The sequence below is a fragment of the Erinaceus europaeus genome, chromosome 13 (genome assembly GCF_950295315.1).
Source record: "Erinaceus europaeus chromosome 13, mEriEur2.1, whole genome shotgun sequence".
Taxonomy (NCBI): domain Eukaryota; kingdom Metazoa; phylum Chordata; class Mammalia; order Eulipotyphla; family Erinaceidae; genus Erinaceus; species Erinaceus europaeus.
This window is the reverse complement of record NC_080174.1, coordinates 68,055,935-68,082,297: the sequence shown is the minus strand read 5'-3', so window position 1 is coordinate 68,082,297 and position 26,363 is coordinate 68,055,935. Positions and strand designations below refer to the sequence as shown.

The following is a 26,363-nucleotide window of genomic DNA, read 5'->3' as shown; positions in this document are numbered from 1 at the left end:
GCTGGGAAAGAACCTGAGAGTATTCACATTAATATTTCAGGAGAATCAGAACTATTTAGAGACAACAGAGGTTATTGGTTTATGAAATAGCAGTAATTCTTCAAAAGTTTTTTACTTGCCTTGAGCTGTTGTACAAAAATCTTAGCAGGCTTCTCTTGGAAAGTGAGCCTGCCTGCTTTGTCATGCAAGCAACTTAGGTTGTCCAGCTAGCTCCCATGCAGATAGAGAGGGGGAGAGAGGAAGAGGGAGAGAGAGGGGAGGGGAAAGGAGAGGGAGGGGGGAGAAGGAGAAAGAAGGAGAGAGATGGAGAGGGAGGGGGGGAGATGGAAAGAGAGAGAGAGGGAGTATAGAGCTCTCTTTCTATCTAAAAAGAAGTCCAGAGTGACTGGCATCTAGACATCAATGTGTCTGATGAATATAGGAAGACTATATTTTAGAAGCTTTGGAAACTTGGATGATTCAACTTTCTATTAGATATACAGAAATTGAGATGGAAGAGGAAAACAGAAAGAGAAATAGCTGTGGCACTGCTTTATTGCAGATAAGAACAGGGGCTTGAACCCAGGTCCTTGAGCATTTTAATATATGAACTCAACCAAATGATCAACCAACCTGCCCTGATTCAACTTTTTATATGTATAAATCTGACTACCAAAATTCTGATTTTATAGTTTATTAGTGCACTAAAATCAGTATTAAGGAATCTCCCCTCACTCCCCAAAGTCTGAAGTCATCTAATTAGGAAGCCAATAGTTTATTATTCAGAATATTTAAAATAAATTAACCTATTTTTTATTTTATTAGTGATTTAATAATGACTAACAAGATTGTAAGATAACAGGGGTCTAATTCTATTCAATTCCCACCAGAGTTCCATGTCCCATGCTCTCCACTGGAAACTTCCTTGCTCTTTATCCCTCTGGAAGTGTGGACCAATGTTCTGGTTTCTGTAACTGCTTTTTTAAAATTGATTTAATAATTATTGAAAGACTTTTTTTTTTTTTTTTTTAACCAGAGCACAACTCAGCCCTGGCTTATAGTGGGTGCTAGAGATTGAACCTGGGGACTTTGGAGACTCAGGTACAAGAGTTTCTTTGCATAACCGTTATGCTATCTACCCCTACCCTGTTAACAGCTTTTCCACTGGTATGTTTTTTCTTTTAATCTAGCTAAATTCCAATGAGAAGAAAAACACAGTACAAATACCCAAATAATAGCAGGAGAAACTTACAGTGATAAAGTCTGGCTCTAGCTATACTTTTCAAATGCTCTGATATACTCTCTCTCCTAAGGAGTATGACCCATCAGCCTACCTATAGAGATCATGCTCCAAGCTGAAGACCAGAACAATTTCATTTCATATAGTACTTGCTAGACTTCAAATATTAAGCCCCCTGCTAAATCTAGTTGCAGTGTCCCACCTATCTAAAATATTCCGGAAGAAAAAAAACATAGGAAAAACTTACCCATATATACAAGACACATCAATTACAACATCAATCATGTCACAGCAAAGCTCATAAGATTGCATATCCACAGGAGAACTGTCTGTTGCAATGTAGATCTTGCTGACAACATCAAAGAGAAATGCTTTTTCAATACCTGAATTCTTAGAAAAACAAAATTGGAGAAGTGTTCAATTTAAGAATCTCAGTTGACAACTTATCAAAGATTTTTAATTATTGATATCCAAGCATAATTTTCATCATATAATCTAATTTAAAAAATAAAACAGTATTTAGCTAAAAGAACCAAAGAATAAACTGGAGTTATTTCTCTGTTCCAATTTACTGACATAATTGCACTAGTAAAAATTTTTTTCTTTCCCTTTACTTAAAATTATTTTCTAAAATACCACCACAAAAAAAATTTTAAATCTTAACCCATGCTACATTTCATAATCCTGTGTTAAAATAATCAATCTCTAATTGGAATGGGCTTGCTTTAAGCAATTAGCAAAACATAAAAAAAGTTCAACATCAGCATTCAGCATGACTCAAAAGCCCAAAAGGATTGGCGATCACTATACACTGAATTCTTCGAAGTAATGTTTGGAAAATATGACTAAATGCAAAATTTGTTGGAGGAATATCCTTTTTATTAAGCTGGATCATCAAAATAAGAATGTAAAATATCATACTAAGATTAAAGTTAATAAGAATCAATTTTTTTTCATGTGACCACCAGTAAAGCAAAGATTGAAGTCAATTCCCAAAACCTGTCTCTTTCAGGAAACAGCTAAATGAAGATATTCTAAACTAGAGCATAGGGAAATATTTCTCCAGGTCTTTTTAGGAAGGTGAATATTAAAGAGAGAATCCAGAAAAATAATAACCCAAGGCATGTTTTAATGTTTTCATTATCTAGTTTACATGTTAAATGTATCATTAGCCTGTAAGTTCGGCTCAGACTAATTGAAGACTTTCAAATAAAGAATCTGATTACACAAATATACTCAGTGAAAATGGAATCAGAAACTCAAGTGAATCAAATAGCTCACTTACAGATATAAAGATATTTAAGAGGTTTTCCAAGGTCGGCAGTTGTGGAATGAGTTTCTGTACCACCTTACTAAAGGCTTCAAATATTGAGTGGTCATAGATACTAGTCAAATAAAAGCTGAAAAACACAGCACAGTTGAATTAATTTGGAAAGCATATTACATTGAGTGACCATTGTCATAACCATTTTCAGTTTCTTAACATATCATTTCAGTCAGTTCAAATACAACCTTCAGTCATTCAAGATGACAAATGCAGCTTCCCTACCTGGCTAAACTATCCATACTTTTACTGCATTTTTACAAAGGACAATTAAAGTAGTACCAGGGCAGCATTTTCAGATATAAATACATGAAAATCCACCTAAATCTTTGCAATCTGATTCAGTGAGCTTTGGTTTCCTGAATCCCCAACTCATAAAAATAAATACCAACAGAAAATTCAGAGAAGTAACACAGGTTTCTACAAAAATGTCACCTCCTTGGGAGATTCTTTTCTTTTTTGATCCCCTATCCCAAAAAGTATTCCTGTACCAATTACTACCTATCAGCAGGGGTAGATAGTATAGCATAATAATTATGAAGAGACTTATGCCTGAGGCTCCCAAGTCCCAGGTTCAGTCCCCTGCACCACCAGAGCTGAACAATGCTCTGATTTAAAATGTGTGTGTGTGTGTGTGTGTACACGTACACACTATTCTTTTTTCTAACTTATTTTTTCTACATTGCAGACAAGTATAGCATTGAGAAACACTTAAAATTAGAGTCTTTATAAGTGCTTTTGAGCAGTCTTCGGTCATCAGAATGTTAAACTCCTATGGGCACACTTTGTCATTCTTGCTTTTAGTAGCAGACCCCAATGTTCTTAACACAAATGATGCTTAGAATGTATGTAAATAATAAAGGATGACAACTGGGACCCTAAAGAAAATGAAAAATAAGTTAGAATCCTAAACAGACATACAGTAGAGAAGTAACATATGTAGATTTAACAAAACACAGAAAAAATTGTCTTTGACAATTTTAAGCATGTGGACAATTCTGCTTTTTCACTCAGAGTACACACTTGACTACATAGCTGCATCCATTATAAGTTTATAAGTACAAACTACAAAATCAGAGGCCCAGGATTCCACACAGCATACTTTGCAGGTAATTTAAAAACAATCTCAAGGAGCTGACCATATGCAAAATGGGACTTTATTCTAGGAGTCAATGCACTGGAGCAGGCTGAGGCCAAGATGACTTCCCCCATAGGCACGAGGGACACAAAAGGAGTGCTTCAGGGTTTCTTTTAGACAAAAAGGTTAGTAAGATGACAAGTTCTGTAGGGAGAGGTGGATGGGGACAGGAGAAACCTGCAAACCACAAAGTGTTTTTTTAAGATGAGCTTCTGATAACCAGAAATCAAGTGGAGCCTCATCCTCAGGCCTGCAAATAACTAATAAAACCTTAAATCAAAATTCTGTGAGGTTAACAGATAATTGGGGGAAGGGATGCTAGCTAGGTACCACTGGGGTGAAGTGCTCTGAGAAAGAATAAATATGATGTAAGGATATCAGAGCACTATCATGACAACTTCCCCCTCCCCCAAAAGATGGAGAATTGCTTTCATTTTTTTTCTCTTACAAAGATTTCAGAAAAATTTTAAAGTGTAAATTACTTATATTTAAAATTTTAATTCACGCAAATAGAGATCAATGAACACTTTCTACATAGTTTGCTGGAATACCTGAAAGATCTTGAAGCCTAAGGTCCCAGAGGACATTAGAGATAGAAATTGGGGTTGGTTTGAGCCTATAAGGAAGTCGCATTAGCAGAGCAGGGATAAGGAAATTGCTATGTTATGTATTTCTTTGCTTCCCTTTTAGGCTGTTTACATAATTAAAGAACATAATTTGAATATTTTTGTTATTCATTTCCCCCTATGCCACACAAACAACAAATTAAAATGTAAGAAATATTCATCATGTACATTTAGAGTATAAGTACACAATTCATCAGTCTGACCTCATAGGTATTCTTTAATAATTAATTCCCTTTAGGGGCTGGGCAGTGGCACACCTGGTTGACTGCACATATTACAATGTGCAAAGACCCATGTTTAAGCCCCTAGACCCCACCTGAAGAGGAGAAGCTTCACACACTGTGAAGCAACGATACCATCAGCATTTCTCTTTCTCTCTCTCGTTCTCCCTTTCTGTCTCTCCTTTCCCTCTTGATTTCTCTGTCTCTATCCAATAAATAAATTAATAAAATATGTAACAAGTTTTCCTTGTTTATTAACATTGGCTTACTGCATGATAAAACCTTAGGTGTACAGTTCCACACACACACATATATATATATATATATGTGTGTGTGTGTGTGTGTGTGTGTATACAAATTATTGCATTAATAATAATTTCTTACTAACACTTAATTACAAATGAACTGTTCTTTAAACTAAACAGCAGCCCTTAGCAGTTTATAGGATAAATTCGTGCAGCTCAAACTTTAGAGACTCATTTGTCATAATATGTTTTTTTAAAACATAGACAAGCTATGTTAAGAGTTCAAATTGAAGTTAAGGCCAGGAAATTAGCAAAGTGTAGTAACACAGAGAATTTGTATGCCATAATTCCCAGGTTATATCCCAGAACCACTAATAGCCAGAACAGAAGTACACCCTGAGCAAAACAAAAACCAAACTTGACAGTTACCCACTTCAAAAGACTCTTCCAACTGGGAGAGTCAAACTGAGTTCTACAACAAACGTAAGAGATTCCTTGAACTAGCAAGGGGGGGTGGGGAATGATGAGATCAAAAGGAATCCCAAAGCAGACATGTCATGAGGAAACAACATGACTATAGTCTCTTGAGATGAACCTGTAAAAATCCCAATGGTAACACTTCGCATGACTTTGACTCCAGGAAAATGGAAATGAGGGGAAAGTAGTTTCTCAATAACATCAGGCTCCCAAAACTGCTTGAATTCAACAATAACAACAAAAGAGACATCAAAAACATAGATGTGGGAAAGGGCATAAGGGTAACAGAAAGCTAGTGTTTATAATGACAGAGATGGGAATACATTTACACACTTTTCAGGGCTCTCATATCAAACACACATGTTGTTACCTAAGGTGGAGTTTTTCTAGCCCAGCATCTGCAAGGTCATCATTGGCCCTTTGATGAATGTCCCTCTGTGTTTCTATTTTGTGATCATCAGATAGACCATCAACTTTGTGAATAAAAACCTCAAAATTCATGTCTGGGTTAACTTTGTAGGCTTTAGAAACAGTAATGTGAAGTCTTGTTAAAGCCTCCATGTAGTCATCCTGTAAGTTAGAACAAAGTATTTTTTAAAGAGAAATCTTATGAAAGTCAAGTAATGAATTTAAAAAGCCTCAAACTACTTCTTTCCCCAACCAAATATATTATCCTAATTGTTCACAACTATTCAAACACATTCGCTTACACTACTAAAGAAATGGACCTATCTCAAACCTTCAAAACAATTACTTTTTAAAGTAATCCCAGCTCTGCCATTTATTAAGTGTCTGATTTTAAGCAGGTTGTTTAAACTCTGTGATCTCAGCTTAATAATCTGTAAAATCAGAATTACAGTATCTGCCCTCCAAATATGTAAAAGTTAAATTAGATCATGTATGTGAATGCACTCATGATAAAGCCTGTCAATCAGAAAACATTCCTAACTAAAGTCTAAGATTATCATAAGCTTTTTAAGGATAGGACCTAGACTCGACAATTAAGGAAATTATTTAACACTGACTGACTCAATTCTCATATTCTTCCTTATGTTGTAGGTACTGACGAAATCATTTGATGCAATCAGTGAGTAACATCACTACCACAAAAATTAGTAGCGCACAGTAGCCAATGAAAGAGGAAAGCTGCTCATTAGCTAGAACTCAAAGATGAAAACCAGATCTCATAATCATCTGACATCCTGTACTTGCAAAGTGGTATGTCTGCTCCCAAAACACCTTTGCAAGGGCATCTCTTATGCTGTAAGGGAATCTACTGGCAAAGGGGGAGGGGAACATAAGAAGCACAAAACAAAGATGATAAGCAAGCCTTCATTCTCTTGCCACCAGAAACGTATTATTATTTCTAACTACCTGTGCATCAATGACATAAATCAATGCTCCTGTTCCCCTGAAGATCATCTCGTAGTCAAATGTTGGGTCAAAAAAGTCCATTTGCCCAGGAAAATCCCATATTTGGAAATTCACAAATGAACTATTGGAAATGTCATCTTTATAAATCTTGTTGGTACTTTCCAAAAAGAGAGTCTCATTGGGTGACATTTTGTGAAACACCACCTGTTAAAAGAAAAAAGGCAATTTTACAACTATTCAATTTCAGTATTTAAAGTTCAAGATTCAACTCTGAATTAATAAATAATTTTATTCTAATCAGAGATGTAAGCACTAAATGACTGGGAAATGGTGCATTAGATAAAGCACTAGACTCTCCAGCATGAGATCCTGAATCTAATCCCCAGCATTGCTTAATCCAGAGCTGTGCTTTGGGGTGTTCATCCCCCTACTTGACAAATAAATATATCTTTAAAAAAGGAAAAAAAAAAAAAAAAAACTTGGATGACTTCCATCAGTATCCACTGTACTCATTATTCTTTCACTTCTGACAGAAAGGACAACAAATTTCTTTCCATTAGGCCCACTTTGGAGCAAAATTTTTCCTGCTATTTTCTCTGTACCATACGCAGTGCAATCTCATCTCCACAGATTTTTTTTCTATTAAACTGTATTAATTCTTCCAAAATACACCTTAAGATTATGAAAGCTTTTTTTTTTCCCCTCACATCAATTGGGAAAGAGAGATAAAGGTTTATATTACAGTCGCTGACACATGGATACAAGTTTTCAAGGATTATGAACACTTACAACTGAAGTTCAAGAAGTTTTTGTTCACTGAAATAATACTGGAATGCCTACTTCAGGTTCTGAAAAATGTAACTGGCTGGACCCTACCCTGAGTTTGCAGACTTGTGGAAGCAGGAAGACAAGAACAGCTAATACACCCAGTACAAAGTGATGAATGTTCAAAGGGTAAGAGGGGTGAGGGCGCTGACAGAAAAAGGGCAGCTCTAATGAGAAAGAGAAATGGTAAACGCGCTCACAATCCTAACATAAAACTAATATGACAGCATACATATTACATACTACATTTGAACCCTGCACTCTGCATGCTAGTGTAATTTTCCCTGTAGTAAATCTTAACAAAATTGCAACCACCACTTTCTGTAAGACAGTTACTCCCAAGTATTAACCTGAGTGACCAGTGAAAAGAATGTCAGTCTGCTAAAAACTTGCCACAAATGTAAATTCTGCTATAGAAGTGAAAAAACAAAACAGTAATCCAGTAAATTTAGTTACTTCAAAGAAAAAGGTACGTCTATAAAATAGCATAAGATTTAAGAGATCTTTGCAACAGAGTGGAAAGGGCACACAACTGGCTATATGACTTTTTAATATATTTTTATGGGGGGGTTTACAGTACTTTTTTTAATATTTATTTATTCCCTTTTGTTACCCTTGTTATTATTGTTGTTTTGATGCTCTTGTTGTTGGATAGGACAGAGAGAAATGGAGAGAGGAGGGGAAGACAGAGAGAGGGAGAGAAAGATAGACACCTGCAGACCTGCTTCACTGCCTGTGAAGCGACTCCCCTGCAGGTGGCGAGCCGGAGGCTCGAACCAGGATCCTTACGCTGGTCCTTGCGCTTGGCGCCACCTACGCTTAACCCGCTGCGCTACCGCCGACTCCCTGCAGTAATTACTTTTTCCCCAACTAGCTCACCTTGTGTATAAGGACGATGACTGACAAAGAAGTCAATCTAGTTGTGTTTTTTTTTTTTTTTTTTTACCAGAGCACTGTTCAGATCTGGCTTATGGTGGTGCAGGGGACTGAACCAGGGACTTTGGAACCTCAGGCATGAGAGTCACTTTGCATAACCATTATGCTATCTACCCTCCGCCCTTTCAACCTAGCTTTGATTGCCCTCATTAAACAGCATACTGCTGGGGGCCCTGGCGGTAGGTAGCTCAGCGGGTTAAGTGCACATGGCGTAAAGCGCAAGGACCAGCATAGGGATCCTGGTTCGAGCCCGGCTCCCCACCTGCAGGGGGAGGGTCGCTTCAAGGGAGGTGGACCAGGTCTGCAGGTGTCTTTCTCTCCCCGTCTTCCCGTCCTCTCTCCATTTCTCTCTGTCCTATCCAACAACAATGACAGCAATAACAAAAATAATAACAATGATAAACAAGGACAACAAAGGGGAAAAAACAGCCTCCAGGAGTAGTGCAGGCACCGAGCCCCAGCGATAACCCTGGAGGGGAAAAAAAAAAAAAAACATACTGCCCCAGCATTCATTCTTGACAGACCCCAAAAGAAAACAAGTGCAGTGACTTATGCTGTGGGTCTGCAAATATTCTCAAGAATGTCAGATTTTCGAATCATCAGCAGAGATTATATTCACCTGGCCCAAAGTTAAAAATTCGCTGGAAACACACACAATATATATATTTAGTTTCCCTCCTAGTAGCAAATAACAAGCACAAGCACCAAAAAGTGACTTAGTCACAACTCCTGACGCGGCCCGCCGGGCTCACCTGGGGAGCCCTGCAAACTCGGGTCACCTGAAGGAAGAGGAACACATGAATACTGAGCAGAGCCCGGGAACTTCTCCGAGTCACAACTGGAGAGGACTCGCTCGCTTTCATAAGTGGCACAGAGGCTGCGTCCCCGGAGGCGGACCCGCCACGGGCACCCGCCTCCCTGCAGCCTGAATCGCCCTCGGGAACCGACCGGGTCCCCGCAGAGCGGGCCGTGGGCTCGGAGCGGAGAGGGCACAGGACAGGCCCGTGCCGGCCGCGATCGCCGCCCTCCCCAGGGGCTTTTAACGCGTGGGGCTGGGCGAGCCCCCGGGGACCGGGACGGGCACGGGGACGGGCACGGGGACGGGCACGGGGACGGGCACGGGGACCGGGAGGGCGGCCCCACTCACCTTCTGGATGGAGGACTTGCCGCTGCGCCGGAGCCCCATGAGCAGAATCCTCGGCTTGGAGCTGTCAGCGCCCACCGGGCCACAGCCTCCGCCGGCCCCCGCCCCAACCCCGCCGCCCGCGGCCGCCGCCTCCTCTTCCTCCTCCTCCACGCCGTAGCCGAAGTCCTTCGGGAACGAATCGGCCGCGCCATAACTGCCGGCGAGGGGCGCCTCCTCCGCCCCGTACTGCAGGGACATGGTGCCGGAGCCGCCGCCGCCGCCGCCCGGAGCCTGACAGGCCAGGCTAGGCCGAGCCAGGCCTCCGCCTCCCAACTCCGCCGCGCCGCCGCCGCCGCCCCCGGCAGCAGCCACCAGAGTGCGGCCCGCCCCTCGGAGCCCCGCTCTCATAGGCTCCGCGTCGAGGCCCGGCCTCTCACTGGTCACCCGAGATGCCACTCAGGAGCAGCAGGGAAGGTGGTACCCGTCACGTGCCCGGAATCACCTGACTTGGAGAGGTGGCGGGGGGAGGAGGAGTCACGAGGAGGGTGGCCCGGCCGGGCCCTCTGCCCTCCGCCCCAGCCCGCACCTTCGTCCCGCGCAGCCTCGCTCCTGGCTCCCGCGGCTCTTCTCCGTAGCTCCAGGAACAATTGTAAAGCGAGAGGGTCTCTGGACGTTTGGGGGGAGAACGGATTCCCCAGCTACTTCACTTGCCCAACCAGTATTTATTGATGCCTGCGAAGTCCTGGGCCACAGATCTGGAACTACCTCGGCCACTGCCTCCCCTCAGCTTGCTGGGTAATACACTGGACTTCTGAGTAAGTACTCCAGACTTAAGATGCTAAAGTCAAATGTACAGATTTAAAAGTTCGGGAGGTACGAGAGTGAGAAGTCTATAAACTGGAGTCTGAGGTCGAAGTGGGTGGATTTGATCTGGAAATACCTTCGGATTATCTTCCGGATAATATCGGAGTGTGAATAGTTCTTTCTAGCATATGCATGGCTAGAGTGTGTGAGCAAAGCAAATGCAGTCAACTAAAAGAATCATATTCTCATTCTTCCGTGGATAGTGCTGCCCCTTCTAACCCAAGATTCACTTTCCTCCCTTAGCCACTTTAGTCAATCTACCTCTCACTCCACCTAACAGTGCATCATTTTCTGTGGTCTGAATCTGGACCTTAGAGCTAGGTTACATCCTTGGAAGTCTACGTAATGCAACCTCACCTAGAAAGAACCCAGTCAAGGGCGGAGGTAGATAGCATAATGGTTATGCAGAGACTCTCATGCCTGAGGCTCCCTTGTGTCTGGTTCAGTCCCCCGCACCACCATATAAACCAGAGCTTCAAAAGTAAAATAAAATACTCAGTCAACATTTCTACCTGGTATGCATGTAGCATACACTTCAGATTGAAAAGGCGGCTACTTTTTTTTAAAATAGAAATTGAGAGGCGATAGAGACACCCACTGACCTTCACCTCTTGTGAAGCTTCCCCCCACCCCTCAGGTTGGGGCCGGGGGCTCAAACCCGGATCCTTGTGCTTAGCCAGGTGCGCCACCACCCAGCCCCTCCTCTTTATGTCAAAAAGTAGTCAATACCAGTGTCTGCAGAACTGTTTTAAAAAGTCTTTTTCATGGTGAAAATGGGCAATGCCTAGAGCTATTAATAGGGCCAAAACAGAGTTGTCTTTATCTTTTTCAAATTTTAGGTAATTTCCATTACCCACTTTCTTTAAAAATATTTTTATTTGTTTTGGATAAAGACAGAGAAATTGAGAGGAAAGGAAGATCTATACAGATACATGTAGCACTGCTTCACGACTTATGAAGCCTCCCCCACTGCAGGGAACTGGGCTTTGAACCTTGGTCCTTGTGCACTGTAATGTGTGTGTGCTACCAGGTGTGCCACCACCCAGCCACTACCGACTCTTTTTTTTGTCCCACATTAAACCAGCTCTAGTTTCATCAACCATTCCATCTACTGTAAGGTCCAACAGAACTTTCTATGGTCACAAAAATGCTTTACATCTGTACCAGTCAACATAGTAGCCAATGTGAATTGAGCACTATATTGTTACTGTGAATAACAGTAACAATATAGGAAATGAACTTTTAACTGAATTTTAGTTGCCAGATATAGCTAATAGTGGCTACCATATCTGACAGCACAGCCTTGTATTTTCAAACGTCCTCTTCCTATTGGTCTTTATGTGAATTTCAGCTTACTAATAGCCACCAAATGTCGGGCACCTACAATGCAATATTGACCAATAGAGCTTTAAAGATGAAGGTCTAGCACCTGGGAAATATTTTTAGAAATACCTTCCAGGAAAAAAAAAAAAAAAACTTTCCAGAATGGATTTTTAAAACTATCTTGAGTTGTGGTCCGGGAGGTGGCGCAGTGGCTAAGGCACTAGACTCTCAAGCATGAGGTCCTGAGTTTGATCCCCGGCAGCACATGTACCAGAGTAATGGCTGGTTCTTTCTCTCCTATCTTTCTCATGAATAAATAAATAATTTAAAAATATATATCCTGAGTAAACGTGGTTCACATTAGTAATCACTGGAACTAGCACTCCATCAACAATCCCAGTGCCTACACTTGTGTAACTGCATTTTTTGTTTTAATTAATGGTAAGAAGGAGAAAGGGCCAGAGTATCTATCACTCTGGCAAATGTAATGCTCTGAATCAACTTGGACCCCATGCTTGAATGTCCAGTACTCATCATTGTGCTAACTGCAATTTTTAACCTAAATTTAAGTCCTGATTTAGTTCAGCCTTCTAGCATATGCTCAAGATTTGGATACCCCAACTTGTTCGTTTTTCCAGCTTGTTTCAATTCAGTCTAGCAACTAGCCCTTCTAGCTTTGAGGCACTTAACAGATTTTTAGCATTACTACTATCTAGCTCACAATAAAGCCATTTACAATTTGCAAGATACTTTCACATTCATGTTTCATTTGATCTTTATAGCAACCTTGTGAGTTGGGTGATATTTAAAATCTAGACTTTATAGATAAGGCCTCTGTCATAGCAGGAACTAACATGAGATCCATTTTCTCTCTCTGAGCATCTTCTAATCTAGTCTTCATCCAAATTCTTGATGGGAATGTTGAAAAGGACCTGCAGAGGCCAGGCAGACCCTAAATTCTTAAATAGCACTGGCTAGTCAGCTCCACCAAAAAGTGTTATTATCCAGCCCACATATTGCCATACTGTCTTAAAGGACTTACTAAAATGCTCCTACGTTGACTTAAGTCACATTTTCCAGCAGGTGCTGAGGCTTTTCCTAGTTAAAAATCACTAGACTGTTTTGTTTTCTGTTCTTATTTTTTAAAAAATTAAAAATAGGTTCTATGACAACAAGAATCAAATACATGAACTACTTAACAATGTCAATAAAGAAAATAAGTGGTCAGTAAAACAAGACACCTAGTCAAATCTTCCAAAAGAAGAAGGGACTAACAAGCAAGAATATAGTGCTTTACCATTTACAAATCTTTCACATACATTCTCATTTGACCCTCACAACAACCCTGTGAGGTAGGCAGCACAGATTATTCTTCTCATTTAACAGATGAGTAAAGTGAATCTCAGAGTAGTTAACTGGTATGCCCAAAGTTCAACAGTTAGTAAATAATTTGTATTACTATCAGTCTTTGGCCTAAAAATTCAGCACCCAACTTCCCTTCATACTTGTCCTACCTCACAGGGATAATGAAGATAAAATGAATTCAAGACTAGAAAAATACTTTGAGGGGGAAAATGCACTATGTAATTAGACCCACAGACTATAATTTTCCACAATATATGGCTCACTCCTCATGCCAGCTTGTGTGTGAATCCAGAATTTTATATTTCCATGTTCTGTGCTCAACTAAGCTAAGTAAGGCAGGGGAACATTGTGATTCTGTTGAAAGTTATATAAATTACAATCATGGTAACTGCTATTATAGCAAATTGAAAGAATGGCTGATATGCAACTAGGACTCAGTGAAGTACAGAGCAAAGCAAGGCAACATTATCAGATAGGGCATGATTGCATAGAAGGAAAATGTGGTGTCAGTACAAGCTGGCACACACTTGGTTATCTAAGGCAAAGTGGTGGCCAAGAAGAGTTATCAGTTCTGTGTTACATAAACTAGCAAGAGATTCATGGGAACCCAAGCAAAAGCATCTTATGCCACACAGATCTCTCCAGCTGCCTGCAAAGAATATAAAGTGTTATCTTCATTTTAGAGAATGGCTGTACCTGTGCATACATTCTGAACTAAACTAAGGAATAGCTTCATGCTCAAGTTATAACCAGTACCATCACTTCTAGTCAGATTGATAAACAGAATGTCTGTTAAGATAATAAGATGACTGTGTTTAGATGCTTTTCAGGATTCACTTTGGATTCTTCTGCTTTTAAGACCTCCCAAAAAATTGTATTGCATTTTTATTGGTGATTCTAAATGTGTTTATAACATTTAAAGTGAGATATGTGAATTTAACATATTAAAAGAGTTATATAGCATCTGTTCAGAAAAGATTATATACTATACAAACTATTCAAGTCATACAAAACCATTTTTCAGTGTCTTTTCAACTGAGAAGAATCCTATTCAGCACGCTTCTCCTCCTGAGGTGGTTCATACTGAGCAAGCTATGGGGCAAAGACAGAGGACTTTAGGTGAGTTTTATTCTAAATTGGGTAAAAAACTTAATTGTTACAAAGCCAATTAGCTATTATATTCAGCTTAATTAATGAATCAATAACTTTGTATTAATATCCTATCTAGACCATTCAATGATCTACGATTTAATACTGCCAAGCCTAAAATTGGGTTGTTGGGAAAGTCATGGCACAATTTTGCATAGAAAAACAGAAAAATACATTATGATTTTTCAAACAACCCAATAGGTCTTACCACATGAGCCTTTAAAACTACCGAGAAAAATATAATTGACTCATGACTATTCTGCTCAAACACTTGATATGCGATAATCTATAGCCTCCCAAAGATGGTATGTCTTACAATAGGCTTCTTTCTCTTTTTTCTACCAAATGTTTACTGAACTTTCTCTTAAAAAGTAGAAAAAGGGGAGTCAGGCAGTAGTGCGTGCAGCGGGTTAAGTGCACGTGGTGCAAAGCACAAGGACCGGCAGAAGGATCCCAGTTCGAGCCCCTGACTCCCCACCTGCAGTGGAGTCACTTCACAGGCGGTGAAGCAGGTCTGCAGGTATCTCTCTCTCTCTCCCCCCGTCTTCTCCTCTCTCCATTTCTCTCTGTCCTATCCAACAACGATGGCATCAGTAACTACAACAATAAAACAAGGGCAACAAAAGAGAATAAATAAATATTTTTTAAAAATTATGGCAGGGAGATAACATAGTGGATGTGCAAAGAGACTCTCATGCCTGAAGGAAGCACTGAGATCCCAGGTTCATCCCCCACTCACACCCCACCAAACAAAAAGTAAGAAAAAAAACCTAACCTGCCCAGTCATTAAAGAGCAGCTAATGTTTTTGACTTAAAGAATAGGAAAAAAGAAAAAAAAAAAAGCCAGAGATCATTGATATCAGTATACTGTAGAATCCTGGCTAATTCAAGATCTTGCTTTATTTCTTGCCCTCTGGGTTATCACTAGGGTTTGGTGTGGTGCCCACACTATTTGTCAATCTACTCCCTACAGCTGTTGTTTTTTCTTCTTTCTTCTTCATTTTTCCTTTTTTTTTACTTGGTAGAACAAAGAGAAAATGAGAAGGGAGGGAGAGGATGAGACACCTGCAGCCCTGCTTCACCACTGGAGAGGTTCCCCCTACACACGGGGCTTAAACCCAGGTCCTTATGCAAGGTAGATTTGTGCTAAACCAGGTGTGCCACTGCCCAGTCCCAATCTTTTCTGAATGGTCTTTTTCCTTTTTAATGCTCCATAGTGGTTCCTTGTAAAACTCTAGGCTGAGAAGTTATTCCAATTAGCTAGTAGATTTGAGTACTTTATTAGATTTCACTGTGCTTTAATTTCCTCACCTATAAAATAGTATGTGTACCTGTTTCACTTATCTCAAAGTTACTGAGAAGAGAAAACTGAAAAATGCCTAGAATAATGCAAAACAAATCATATGCTTCAGAATGTGGTAAAGCCTCAGATTTAAGGTTGATCAATTTTTAGTATATGAAAATTCTCACGAACAACAGCAGCAGCAAAATTCTTTATGGGGCTGGGGAGATAGCATAATGGTTATTCAAAAGACTCTCATGCCTGCATATATATCATTAAAAATAAATAAAATGTTAAAAGTAAAAGGATACAAAAATATTTTTTAATTCCTCACTAGACAAAATCAAATGCAAAAATATTTACATTCACCCCCAGCCACAGCAGTAATTGTACAGATTGGGCACAACTATACAGCTCTTAAGAGGTGCCATTCACAAAGCATTGGTGCTATACTAGCCTACATATACCAACAGCTTAAGACTCTGAAATTTTATAACCATTTACTTATTAGTCAGTATCTCCTCATTTATTTTGTTGATGCAGGTGCCCAAGAACCTCTTGTTGACCATACATGACTTGTCCTATTTACAATTTTCTGTGGCTTTCTAGACACAGCATTAGTTTGGTGTTGCAATTATGATTGTTACGCATCCTCCTCCAGTACTGTGCACTAACAGATCATTTAAGGTCAAGTGATTTTTAGCAAGGATCTTTTAATAACTTTACCTTTGTTTTCAGTTTTTTATTTTCTTCTACAATAGCTTCATATTTTTCTTTCATTTCTGCCAATTCTAGGCGAAGCAGTTCTATTTCTGGATTTTCTGGGGTAGCAGCTCCTAAGTGATGCTTTAAAAAGCTAATGTCAAAGTTAAAGAACTACTTTTAGAGGTGAATGAAGCTAATGAGATAGCTCAAAATAGCATCAATATCCATTCTACCATCATTATTATCCAGAGATCATCTAAAAACTCAGAAGTTAACTTTTTCAATAATCTATAGTTTTATAGTTTATTGTCTATATAAAAAAAGAAGTGCAAAAAATACATATATATATATTTTTTACTTGAAAGATGAAAAGGATACTCCAAAGCACTGCTAGGTTTCTCTGGTTCTTCATATAAGGCTACCAATACTGCAAACCAGAAAAAGAAAAAAAAAATTAAAGTCTTAAACTCTATGACTGAGATTATATTTCATAGTCCAGGTAAATATTTAGTACTAACTGTACACTAAGCACACTGCAAGGACCAGCCATACCATAGTGAATAAGACAGCAAGGTCTCTGCTATCAAGTAATTTATCACATAGTGTAAAAAACAAGGACTTAGAAGGGGGGGGTTATTAGAGGATAATACAGGACAGAAACTTATAAAGCCACACTTAAAGAATAGTTAACTCAGCCTATGGCACAAGCTTCTTAGGAAGGGAAATAATTCTTGTGACCTGGTCGAGGCATGTTTAGATAAATTAGGAATGGAGGGGTGGTGTGTAACCTCCACATTAAAGAGGTAAGTTACATTGCAGTATTTTCCCCTCCTTCTGCCAGTCATAAGTCTTTGAGGTTTTACCACATTCTAAATAGCAAGACAATTTATTGAGATGAAAATCCAAGTATGAAAACATCGGTGTGGCAGAAAAGAAAGTTGGAAAGGTAGTCAGGACAGACTGTAGATCACGCATGTTCAATTGGACTTTGATTCTACAAGCATACAGTTTTCAGCCAGAGAGTAACAAGATCTTGACTGTGTGGAATATCTACAGTGGAGCAAGGCTAAAAGCATAAAAAAAAAGAGTTCAGAGGCTGATGTGTTTGGACAGTGTGCCTACTTTTTGCCATTCGCTCCACCCAGGTTCAAGCCTGGCACCCGCATGAGAGGTTACAGTGCAGTATTTTCCCCTCCTTCTGTCAATAAGTCTTTTGAGGTTTTATCACATTCTAAATCACACAGTGCTTTTCACATTATCCTAGGCATTTCTCATGTGTTTCATCTTCGTGTGTGTGTTCATTCTTAGCACTTAGTTTTTTTGTTAGCTAAATGAAGGGAAAAAAACAAATTGAAGTTACCCATTTGAAAAAGATAGTGTGACCTGCACTAGAGTAATAAAGTGGAAGAAAATTTAAAGAATCAACAAGGCTATGGAGAATTTTAAAAATCTTATTATTGGATAGAGGCAGAAATTGAAAGGAGAAGGGAAGATAGAGTGGGGAAGAGACTGACAGACACCTGCAGCCCTGCTCCACTATTCATGAAGCTTTCTACCTGGTGGAACCCAGGTCTTTGCACATGTGCACTCAGCCACGTGCACCACGACCGGGCCCCTGGAAATTAAAAGTCTCAAATTAAAAATGTTTTTCAAGGGGGGCCCGACAGTAATGCAGTTGGTTCAGCGCACATGGCACGAAGTGCAAGGAGCGGCATAAGGATCCTGGTTCAAGTCTCCAGCTCCCCACGTGCAGGGGGGTCACTTCACAGTGAAAGAGGTCTACAGGTGTCTTTCTCTGCCCTTGTCTGTCTTCCCCTCCTCTCTTGATTTCTCTCTGTCCTATCCAATAACAATAACAACAACAAAGGCAACAAAAATGGGGGAAAAATGGCCTCCAGGAGCAGCAGACTAGTAATGCAGGCACTGAGCCCAGCAATAACCTGGAGGCAAAAAAAAAAAATGTCCTTCAAGAATGACACTTCATATATAGCATGCTAAAAATAACCACCACCAGCTATTAATATGCTCAAATGAGTATTAAAATACGTATTTTAATGGTCCAAGAGGTGACACAATGGATACTGCTAGACTTGCAAGAAAGAAGTCCTGAGTTTGATCCCAGGCATTAGTGCCTTCTCTTTCCCATTAATATCACACACATGAATATATTCAATGGTGTCATATCCTGGTATTATCCAAGGTTAGGATTACTTTGCTTATCTGAAATTTACTAGTCAGATAAAAATCTTTCCAAACCAATGGATAATTTCTTTTGTGCACAGAATACTTGAAGAGCCTTTTCAAAGAATGTAAAACTGCACAATGTACACATAAACTCCAAAACTCACTGCAAATGAACTCCCATCTTCCCTTTTTCAGTCTTAATAACTCATCCAAATAATAACAGTATGAACGATTCAGCTGAGCAGTTACTTTTACTAGCATTGAGCTCTGATAATTACCTTTCATCTCTCTGAATATATTCACAGCACTGTTGTTGGGAACTGGTGTATGTTCATCATCACTACTAGCTCTTCTCCATTCTTTCACTAACTGGTACAATACTCTTTAATTCCTTTTACTATTTTCATCTTTAAAGTTTACATCCAAATCTTTCTTCTTCCAATAATTTTCATATACACTAAATCTTAACTTTTTTTTAATTGTAGCACTGGTGCCCTAGGGCCAACTTGTTCATTATTTCAGAGGAGAATTCAGAGCAACACCACACCAGCGTTATGCCATCCATGGAGTTCACCTGGTGCCATGCTCAGTGCTTCCATGTGGTACTGGGGCTCAAACCCACTCAGTTGGTAAGGTATGCACTCTCTGGTATGAGCTATCTTCTGAATCCCCCAGTCCTAATTTTGTAAGACAAATATACTCACCTTTTCTTCCCCCATCCCATTTCTTTTAGCTCATACATTTCTGTCATTGGTATACTTAACAAAGGTTGGTAATCACAGAATATAATCTAAATATTAAAGTTCCCTGTGCTTTTCTGTAAATAAAATATACTTCCTTTTAATCAGGACTCTGAAACCAATATTCCCCTTTTTGCCTTAGCAGGATTTTTAGAGGTTGACTTAGTGCTTAAAATAATACATCTTCTTCTTAATAACACATCAGTCTCATCCAGTTTGTCTTACAGTGTTTTAAGGTCAGAAAGCAGTTTCAAAGCCTTTTGAAAATATAAATTAAATCTGTGTAAAGTACCTATACTTAAAGCTGGAAATAAAAAATTTAAATAGCTATTAATGGATACTATGCAAAGTTGTCAGGTGTCATTTAGGAGACTGGAAATCTAGGGAGGTGAGGGCTTAGGTACCAGTAGTGGTGAGCAAAGTTAAAGCAGCTTTTAGGGACTCCCAGTCTCACATGAAAGAAAACCCAGGTTAACATAGGTTTACATGCCTTCAGTTACCTCCCAGAGCAGTCACTTCTCTGCTCTGTACCATTCTGTCACTTACACCATCTAGCCATTCTGGCCTCCTTACAGTTCTTCGAACTCAATCTCAGAGTATTTCATTCAAATCTCTGCTCAAGTGTTACTTAAGAGGTCACGCCCACATACCCACCCACCCCCAAACACACACATATCCCCCACACTATGTAAAATGACTCACCCATTGCTCTCTATCCCCATACTTTGCTGTTTTATTCATGAACACCACTGGCTGGCACTGTGTACGTATTCTGTATCTTTCCCACCCCCAATCAGAATAGAAGCTCTATAGAGCAAGAATGTCCCTGGCAAACACTATTCCTAGAATATAAACATGAATAAAAACAGTTAAAGGAAAGAATTTGTGGGTTGTTTTTTTTCTTTTTGAGAAGGATGGATGCAATTGAACATGCTTGGGGTCCAAGCATCTGTGACACCTGAGAGACAGCAGTGAACTTCAAATGATCCCTATGCAAAAAGCTAGGGAAACAGTGCAGGAAGCCAAAGCAGCACATGATTGGAAGTTGAAAACCCTTCTTCCTCCTAACACCCAAGTTGTTATTTTCCCAGAACTTTTCCCCAAGCTTTGTTTCAGACTATAGAGCATCTACCAAATTATTTCTCAGACATTTAGAACTATTTTCATATGAACCCAGTTCTTTACCCTTGCCAGATTTTTTTTGTCGTTGTTGTTCTAAACCCTGGAACATCACAAGCTGTGTTCCTGGCTGTGTGTGGCACAGTGGTAGAGAGCTTCAGGCATGAAGGCAGGTGGTCCAGGGTTCAATCCCCAGCACCACACACACCACAGTGCTGCTCTGGCCTCTAATTCCTCTCTGTGACTCATGGGGGAAAAAAAGCCTCAGCTAAATGAGTTGAATGATACATTACATTCAAATTGCTGCTGAGCTCATGAAATAAGCAGTACCCCACATATCTCTCGGAACCCTGCTGTCTGAATTCAACAGGACTTCATTTGCAGTGCACTGAGTTCAAGACATGTGCTTGGTTTTTGAGCCCTGGAAGAAGAGATACAGTGTTAAGAGTACGCTTCCACTGAAAAAGAGTTTATAACCATTTCGTTGTGCCCTCAGACTCCTCAGGCTGAAATTCTAAAACTGCACAAAGTAAGAGCTGACAAAGACCACAGGTATAGGAAGGAGAAGGAGGCTTGAAAATCCACAACCAAGGTGACTCTGAACCCTCCTGCTCTGGGGGCTGATCTCCCCCGCCACGCGCATCCCTTGTTGGAAGGAAGCTGTTTAACTGAGTTGGGGGGGGGGGGGCTGAAAGGCGGGAGGAACAGCGAGCTCCATGTCTTTGGCTAACACGCCCACTGCGGCTGCTCGAGGCCAAGCAACGGAAGTTGGAGACTTTGCAACAGCTGCAGGAGTTTCACTCCGGGTCGGGAGCGGCTTCCTCCGCGGGGCGGCGCCGCGAACCCCGAGGCCCACCGTGCTGGCGCCCCGGGACGGGTCCTACCTGCTCCCCTGTCGCCGGGCACGGCCTCTCCGGGGCGCCACGGACGTCGAGGAGCCCGACGAGGACACGAGGAACCCTCGCCTACCTAGCCCGTGCTCACCCTTGGTCAGCGTGTCCAGCACCCCCGACTTCTCCAAGTACCTCCGGAACTGCTCGCGCTTCGAGTCGGCGGCCTGAGGAGACACGGCGGGTCAGTGGCCAAAACCCGGGGGCCGGAGCAGGAAGAAGGCGCTGGGAGTCCGGCACCCCGCCTTCGCCTCGCCACCTCAGGCCCCCAAAACCGGCACGCGCGTCCCCTCTCCCACCCGGCAGCCGACCAGCGGCTGGCGACCGCCCGCAAGCCCCCAGCCACGCCGCGCCCCCCTCACTTTGTAATGGGCCATAGTGACAGCGGCAGCCGCGTCGCTGGCGCCCGAGACAGTGGCTGGCGGGCTCCGAGCAGCACTGCTCATGCGCCGGAGGGCGCGCGCGCCTGCGCACTGGCGAACCACGGGCGGGGATCGACGGGGTGTGGCCTGTTTTCATGGCGACCAGGACGCTCTGAAGGCCCCACAGCGAGCTGAGGCGAAGGAGACTGCGTACACCCGCCCCTTCGGCTCCTCGAGCTGCGGCACCTCTCCTTCCTCTTCCGGTCTCCAGGGCGATTTGGTTGCTTAGCAAGGGGCGAGGTTTGGGGTAGCGGGGGGCCAGAGTCCAGGTGCTGCCGAAGGCGGGCGTGGCGGCCCGGGGCGTGGCCTGCGCCGCCCGGGAGAAGTGGCACCGGCGCGGGAGGAAGCGGCTCCAAACCCGGTGCCCAAGCGACGGGGCTCGGCTGGAACCTCGGAAGCTGTGATCACCAGTTTGTGCCCGTTTCTTGGTCTTAGAAGTGTGCTGGGCCCGAGCAGGGGATCCTTGGATTTCCAATGGCTCGAGGAAAGTGTCGAATATGTCCCCTCACCAGTTTTAAGTCTCCTAGCCGTGTGGCTGTGTGGTCCAGTGGGTGGGGCCTCTGGCCGGTGAGCCACGCCCCCTGACGTGCTAATACCACCTTTGAGCTGCTGCCCTGTGTCGGGCACCTTACGAAACACGTGCTTCGTACTGTCATCTTCACTCGTGTCAATGAGGTACTGTCAAAGTGTCGAGTCGAGATGACCTGTGAGTGTAGAGCTAAGTATCCGATCTGGGCACAGAACCACAAGGCTATAAACAAATGAGAGAAAACCACTTTTTTAAAGATTTATTTATTTCATGGAGGCGGGAAAGGGCAGAGCAGTACTGCGGTGCAGTGCAGGAAACGCAGGGCTTCACGGTTGCAAGTCCAAAGCTCTATCACCACCACCTCCCAGGTCAGTGCCACTAACGTTTAAAAGATTTTATTATTTATTTATTTTTAAGAGAAAGATAGGAGGAGAGAGAGAAAGAAGCAGACATTACTCTGGTACATGTGCTGCCAGGGATTGAACTCAGAACCTCATGCTTGAGAATACAATGTTTTATCCACTGGGCCACCTCCCGGACCACTTAAGATTTTATTCACCAGATAACATGATTATACTCCAGACACACTGTTACGGTCCATAAGAAAACTTATGTCTTCGTGACAAACAAAATGTACAGTCTGCAGAAGTAAAATATCAGTAAGTAAAAAGGAATTAAATATCTCAAATACGTATATAGAAAAGATGTTCATGCTTACAGTCCCTGGAGGTGGCACAGTGGATAAAGCATTGAACTTGAAAACATGAGGTCCCAAGTCTGGATGCCCAGAATCCCATGTGCCAGTGATACTCTGGTTATTTCTCTTTCATGCCTGAGGCTTCCAGGTCCCAGGTTTAACCCTCAACACCACCATAAGCCAGACTTAAGCAGTGCTCTAGTTGAAATAACAAATTAACAAAATAATTTCAGATAGAAAGGCCATTATAGCATCTGTGCTGTGATGCTCCCATGTGATCCTGGGACTCGAACCTAGGGCTTGACATATGGTAAATAGCATGTGCCCTATCAGGTATGCTATCTCCGGGTCTTAGGTCTTTTCACTTGAAACTACCATTTTACAATTCAGAATTAGATTTGTTTTCCCTTTTAGTAATAAGTTTGTGTTTATCTACCTCAGCCTGTGGTCTCTAGAGCTCCCCTTACCAGTTTTGTCTGTGCTCCACTGGGCGACTTCTGTTATGTTATAATGTACAGAATGTCAAAAAGCCCTGTTCAGATCTGAAGGTCTGTAGGAGCCCGTCTATCAATGTGGTTATTTGTCAACAACACTAGATGATTTGGAAGACAAGCAATAGGATTCTTGCAGATTCTGACCAGTTCAGATTCAAAAGATAGCTCTTGCAAAGAATCAGGAATGTCAGAAGGTTGGAAACCCCCCTTGGACGGAGGAGATGTCCTAACGATGCCTTCTCTGAACTGGTCACTGAGGTGACCTTTGGGAGGGGATGCAAGCTCTTTATCTCCTATTGAAAGACCCCTTGTAGGTTGCAGCCACTTGGGTTTACAGATGTCGTAGTCTGGCAGAGAGAAAGTCGTTTGTGGTGACTGACCCTTGTGGAGATCCAGATCTGTGATAACTTCTGAGGCAACAGAACAGTGACTTTTAGAATAATGGTTTGATTTTCTGTTGTTGCCATCACATTCTCTTAACTGGTTGTCTTTAACTTCTTTTCCAAATATTTTAGGAGTGTATTCCTTATTACCTGAGCCACCTTCGTGAAGAGAATTACAGGTACTACTGAGGATGCACATTTCATTAGACGATATAGTGTCCTGTTTATTCATAATGCAGTTCTCATCTTCTCCACTGTGATGGTCAGGATCCGTTTGAAATGCTAATGAATTTGAACTAGTGCACACTGTGTTGTGTGTGTGCTTTTCCACTAACAGATTATAATCAGGTGCAGAAGAGAGCCGCCTCAGTGAATCTGCAGCTGTACTCTGATATTTGGCAAGGTTCTGTTTTGACTTATTCATATAGAATTCACTATTTTCATTTTTCAAATTATATTGTCTGCAAAGACCTCTCTTAATCTTCTTTAAACCTAGGTGGAAAATTTCTAGGACATTTAAGCAAAGTGAAATAGTGGCAATGGACTGCATAAAAAATAGAAATATTGTCTTTTCTGTTGGTCTTGAGACAAAACAATCAATTGTATTTGGACATGGGTGGCCATGACATTTAAACAGAGGCTGTAAGCAGAATCCATATAAAAGATACTGCCCAGCCATGAACCCAACTTCAACCACAGAACGAGTGAAAATGTGTATCACATAAGTACAAAGCAGGGTCCCTCTAAGTGGGGCTTTATTTAATTTCCTTTGCTCCAGTTGACAAAGTTCTTGACCCAATCTCCTCCATTTGCCAGGCATTTCAAACTCTACCCTTTCAAGTTCTCCTCTCAGTTGAGCTTTCTTCCTCTTCCTTTCTTTCTCCAGAACTTTCAGTTGGTACAAAGCATGCCCCATGTAAACCAGGGATGGTGAAGATACAAATACCACTTGTAAAACCCAGTACCTGATGAGGGAGATAGGAAATGCCTGGTCATAGCACACATTTCTGCAGCCAGGTTGTTCTGTATTACAGATGAAGCCAGACTGCTCATCTTTCCAGACATCTTCAGCTGCTACACCCAGAACAAGCATTCGAAATATAAATAGGATGGTCAGCCAGATCTTTCCAATCATGGTGGAGTGGACATGCACTTCCTCCAGAAATCCTCCAAGGAACTTCCAGTCCCCCATATTTAGTTAGTCTGCCATCTTGGTTCTGAACTCCATCAAATAGGAAGCAGATAAGTTCTTTTATTCTGAAAGGCATGCAGTTTCTTAAAGCAGACCTATAGCCAAAATATGAACAAAGCATCACTCTTTCAGTATGCTGCTTGCTATACTTTCCCCTAAGAGTTGTGATAATCTCATACCAAAAATACATGTAAGATATCAGGAATTTTAAATCATTTGGCAAAATTTGTTCAAAGCAAAACAAAACATGACACCAGGGTAAAGGACCCTATTCTCTATTAACAATAGAACTATAGGTCAGGAGTGAAGGTGGGGGACAAAACATATGGTTATGCAAAAAGATTTTTTTATGCCTGAGGCTCCAAAGTCCCAAATTTAATCCCCACACCACCATAAACTAGAGCTGAGCAGTGAGCTGGGGGAGGAGTAGAAAACCGGTGAAATCGTAGTTCAGTAGGAAGGTGCACTGTTCTGCCGTATTTACCGCCGAGGCTCAAACCCAACCCCATATTGCAGGTGAACATTGAAGCAAGCTTCAGTGCTGTGATCAGAAAGAAAGTTGGTGTATTTCACCAAAGTAAAAGATGGGGGGGGGCAGGGGGGGCGGTTACAGCTCCTGGAAAAGGATGGCAGAGGACCTAGTGGGGGTTGTATTGTTATGTGGAAAACTGAGAAATGTTATGCATGTACAAACTACTGTATTCACTATCAACTGTAAAACATTAACTCCCCTAATAAAGAAATTTAAAATAAATAAAAATAAGACAGAAAGAAAGAGGAAAGGAGGGAGGGAAAGGAATGGAGGAAAAAAGGAAAGGAAAGGACAGAACCATAGTGGCCCAGGAGTGGCACAGTGCCTAAAAGATTGGATTTGGGAGCATAGAGTCTTGAGTTTGAATTCTAGTATCATATACACCAGAGCGATGCTCTAGTGCCCATCTCTCTCTCTCCTCCCCCCTTTCCCCCTCTCCCCTCTCCTTTTTCTCTCTTGAGTTAATCTTAGAGGGGAAAGAAAGAACCATATCATTCCCTATAAGAAAGGAATCTTCTTACTTAAGTTTGTTGTTATTTTTTAAATCAGAACTTTTGGAGAGGCACCTAAAACTGAGTTGATCTTACAAAACTATAAGGATTACTTTATATGAAAGTTATAACAAGTCAATAATTTTAAGATCTCCTGTATGCACAAAGGCAAATGAATATCTTGTGCTAACTCAGTAAGATGACTTTTTCTTAAAATTTGTTTTATTTATTTCATGTATATGTGTGTACATATACATATATACACACATTCATAGAGAGAGTGAAAGAGAAAAAGCCAGAGCATCACTTCAATACATACAGCACCAGGAATTGAACTGGGAGCTTCAGGCTTGCAAGTCTTACAATCAACCAACTGATAATTTTTTTTTTCTTTAACCAGAACACTGCTCAGCTCTGATTTACGGTGGTGTGGGGGATTGAACCTAGGACTTTGGAGCCTCAGGCATGAGAGTCTCTTTGTATAGCCATTA

General features: G+C 41.4%; 3 protein-coding genes across 4 annotated transcripts; all 3 read right to left on the bottom strand.

Annotated features, from left to right (window-relative positions):
• Positions 1-1,427: 1,427 nt before the first annotated feature.
• Positions 1,428-9,900, bottom strand: RRAGC (Ras related GTP binding C). Its single transcript, XM_060206164.1, has 5 exons — positions 9,533-9,900; positions 6,625-6,828; positions 5,621-5,820; positions 2,505-2,619; positions 1,428-1,609 (listed from the first exon to the last, which is right to left on the bottom strand). The coding sequence occupies exons 1-5, from the start codon at positions 9,767-9,769 to the stop codon at positions 1,463-1,465; spliced, it is 903 nt and encodes a 300-aa protein (XP_060062147.1). The 5' UTR covers positions 9,770-9,900; the 3' UTR covers positions 1,428-1,462.
• A 3,076-nt stretch (positions 9,901-12,976) lies between these two features.
• MYCBP (MYC binding protein) lies at positions 12,977-22,067 on the bottom strand. 2 transcript variants are annotated; one of them, XM_060206175.1, is made up of 5 exons: positions 21,495-22,067; positions 21,212-21,299; positions 16,578-16,626; positions 16,221-16,350; positions 12,977-14,155 (listed from the first exon to the last, which is right to left on the bottom strand). In XM_060206175.1, the coding sequence occupies exons 1-5, from the start codon at positions 21,576-21,578 to the stop codon at positions 14,111-14,113; spliced, it is 396 nt and encodes a 131-aa protein (XP_060062158.1). In that variant the 5' UTR covers positions 21,579-22,067; the 3' UTR covers positions 12,977-14,110. The 2 variants fall into 2 exon arrangements, with proteins under 2 accessions (XP_060062158.1, XP_007527164.2); XM_007527102.3 differs by having other exon boundaries at positions 21,227-21,299; positions 21,495-22,066.
• A 1,249-nt stretch (positions 22,068-23,316) lies between these two features.
• Positions 23,317-24,849, bottom strand: GJA9 (gap junction protein alpha 9). Its single transcript, XM_007527101.3, has one exon. It carries the CDS (start codon positions 24,847-24,849, stop codon positions 23,317-23,319), a length of 1,533 nt encoding a protein of 510 aa, XP_007527163.1.
• Positions 24,850-26,363: the final 1,514 nt, after the last annotated feature.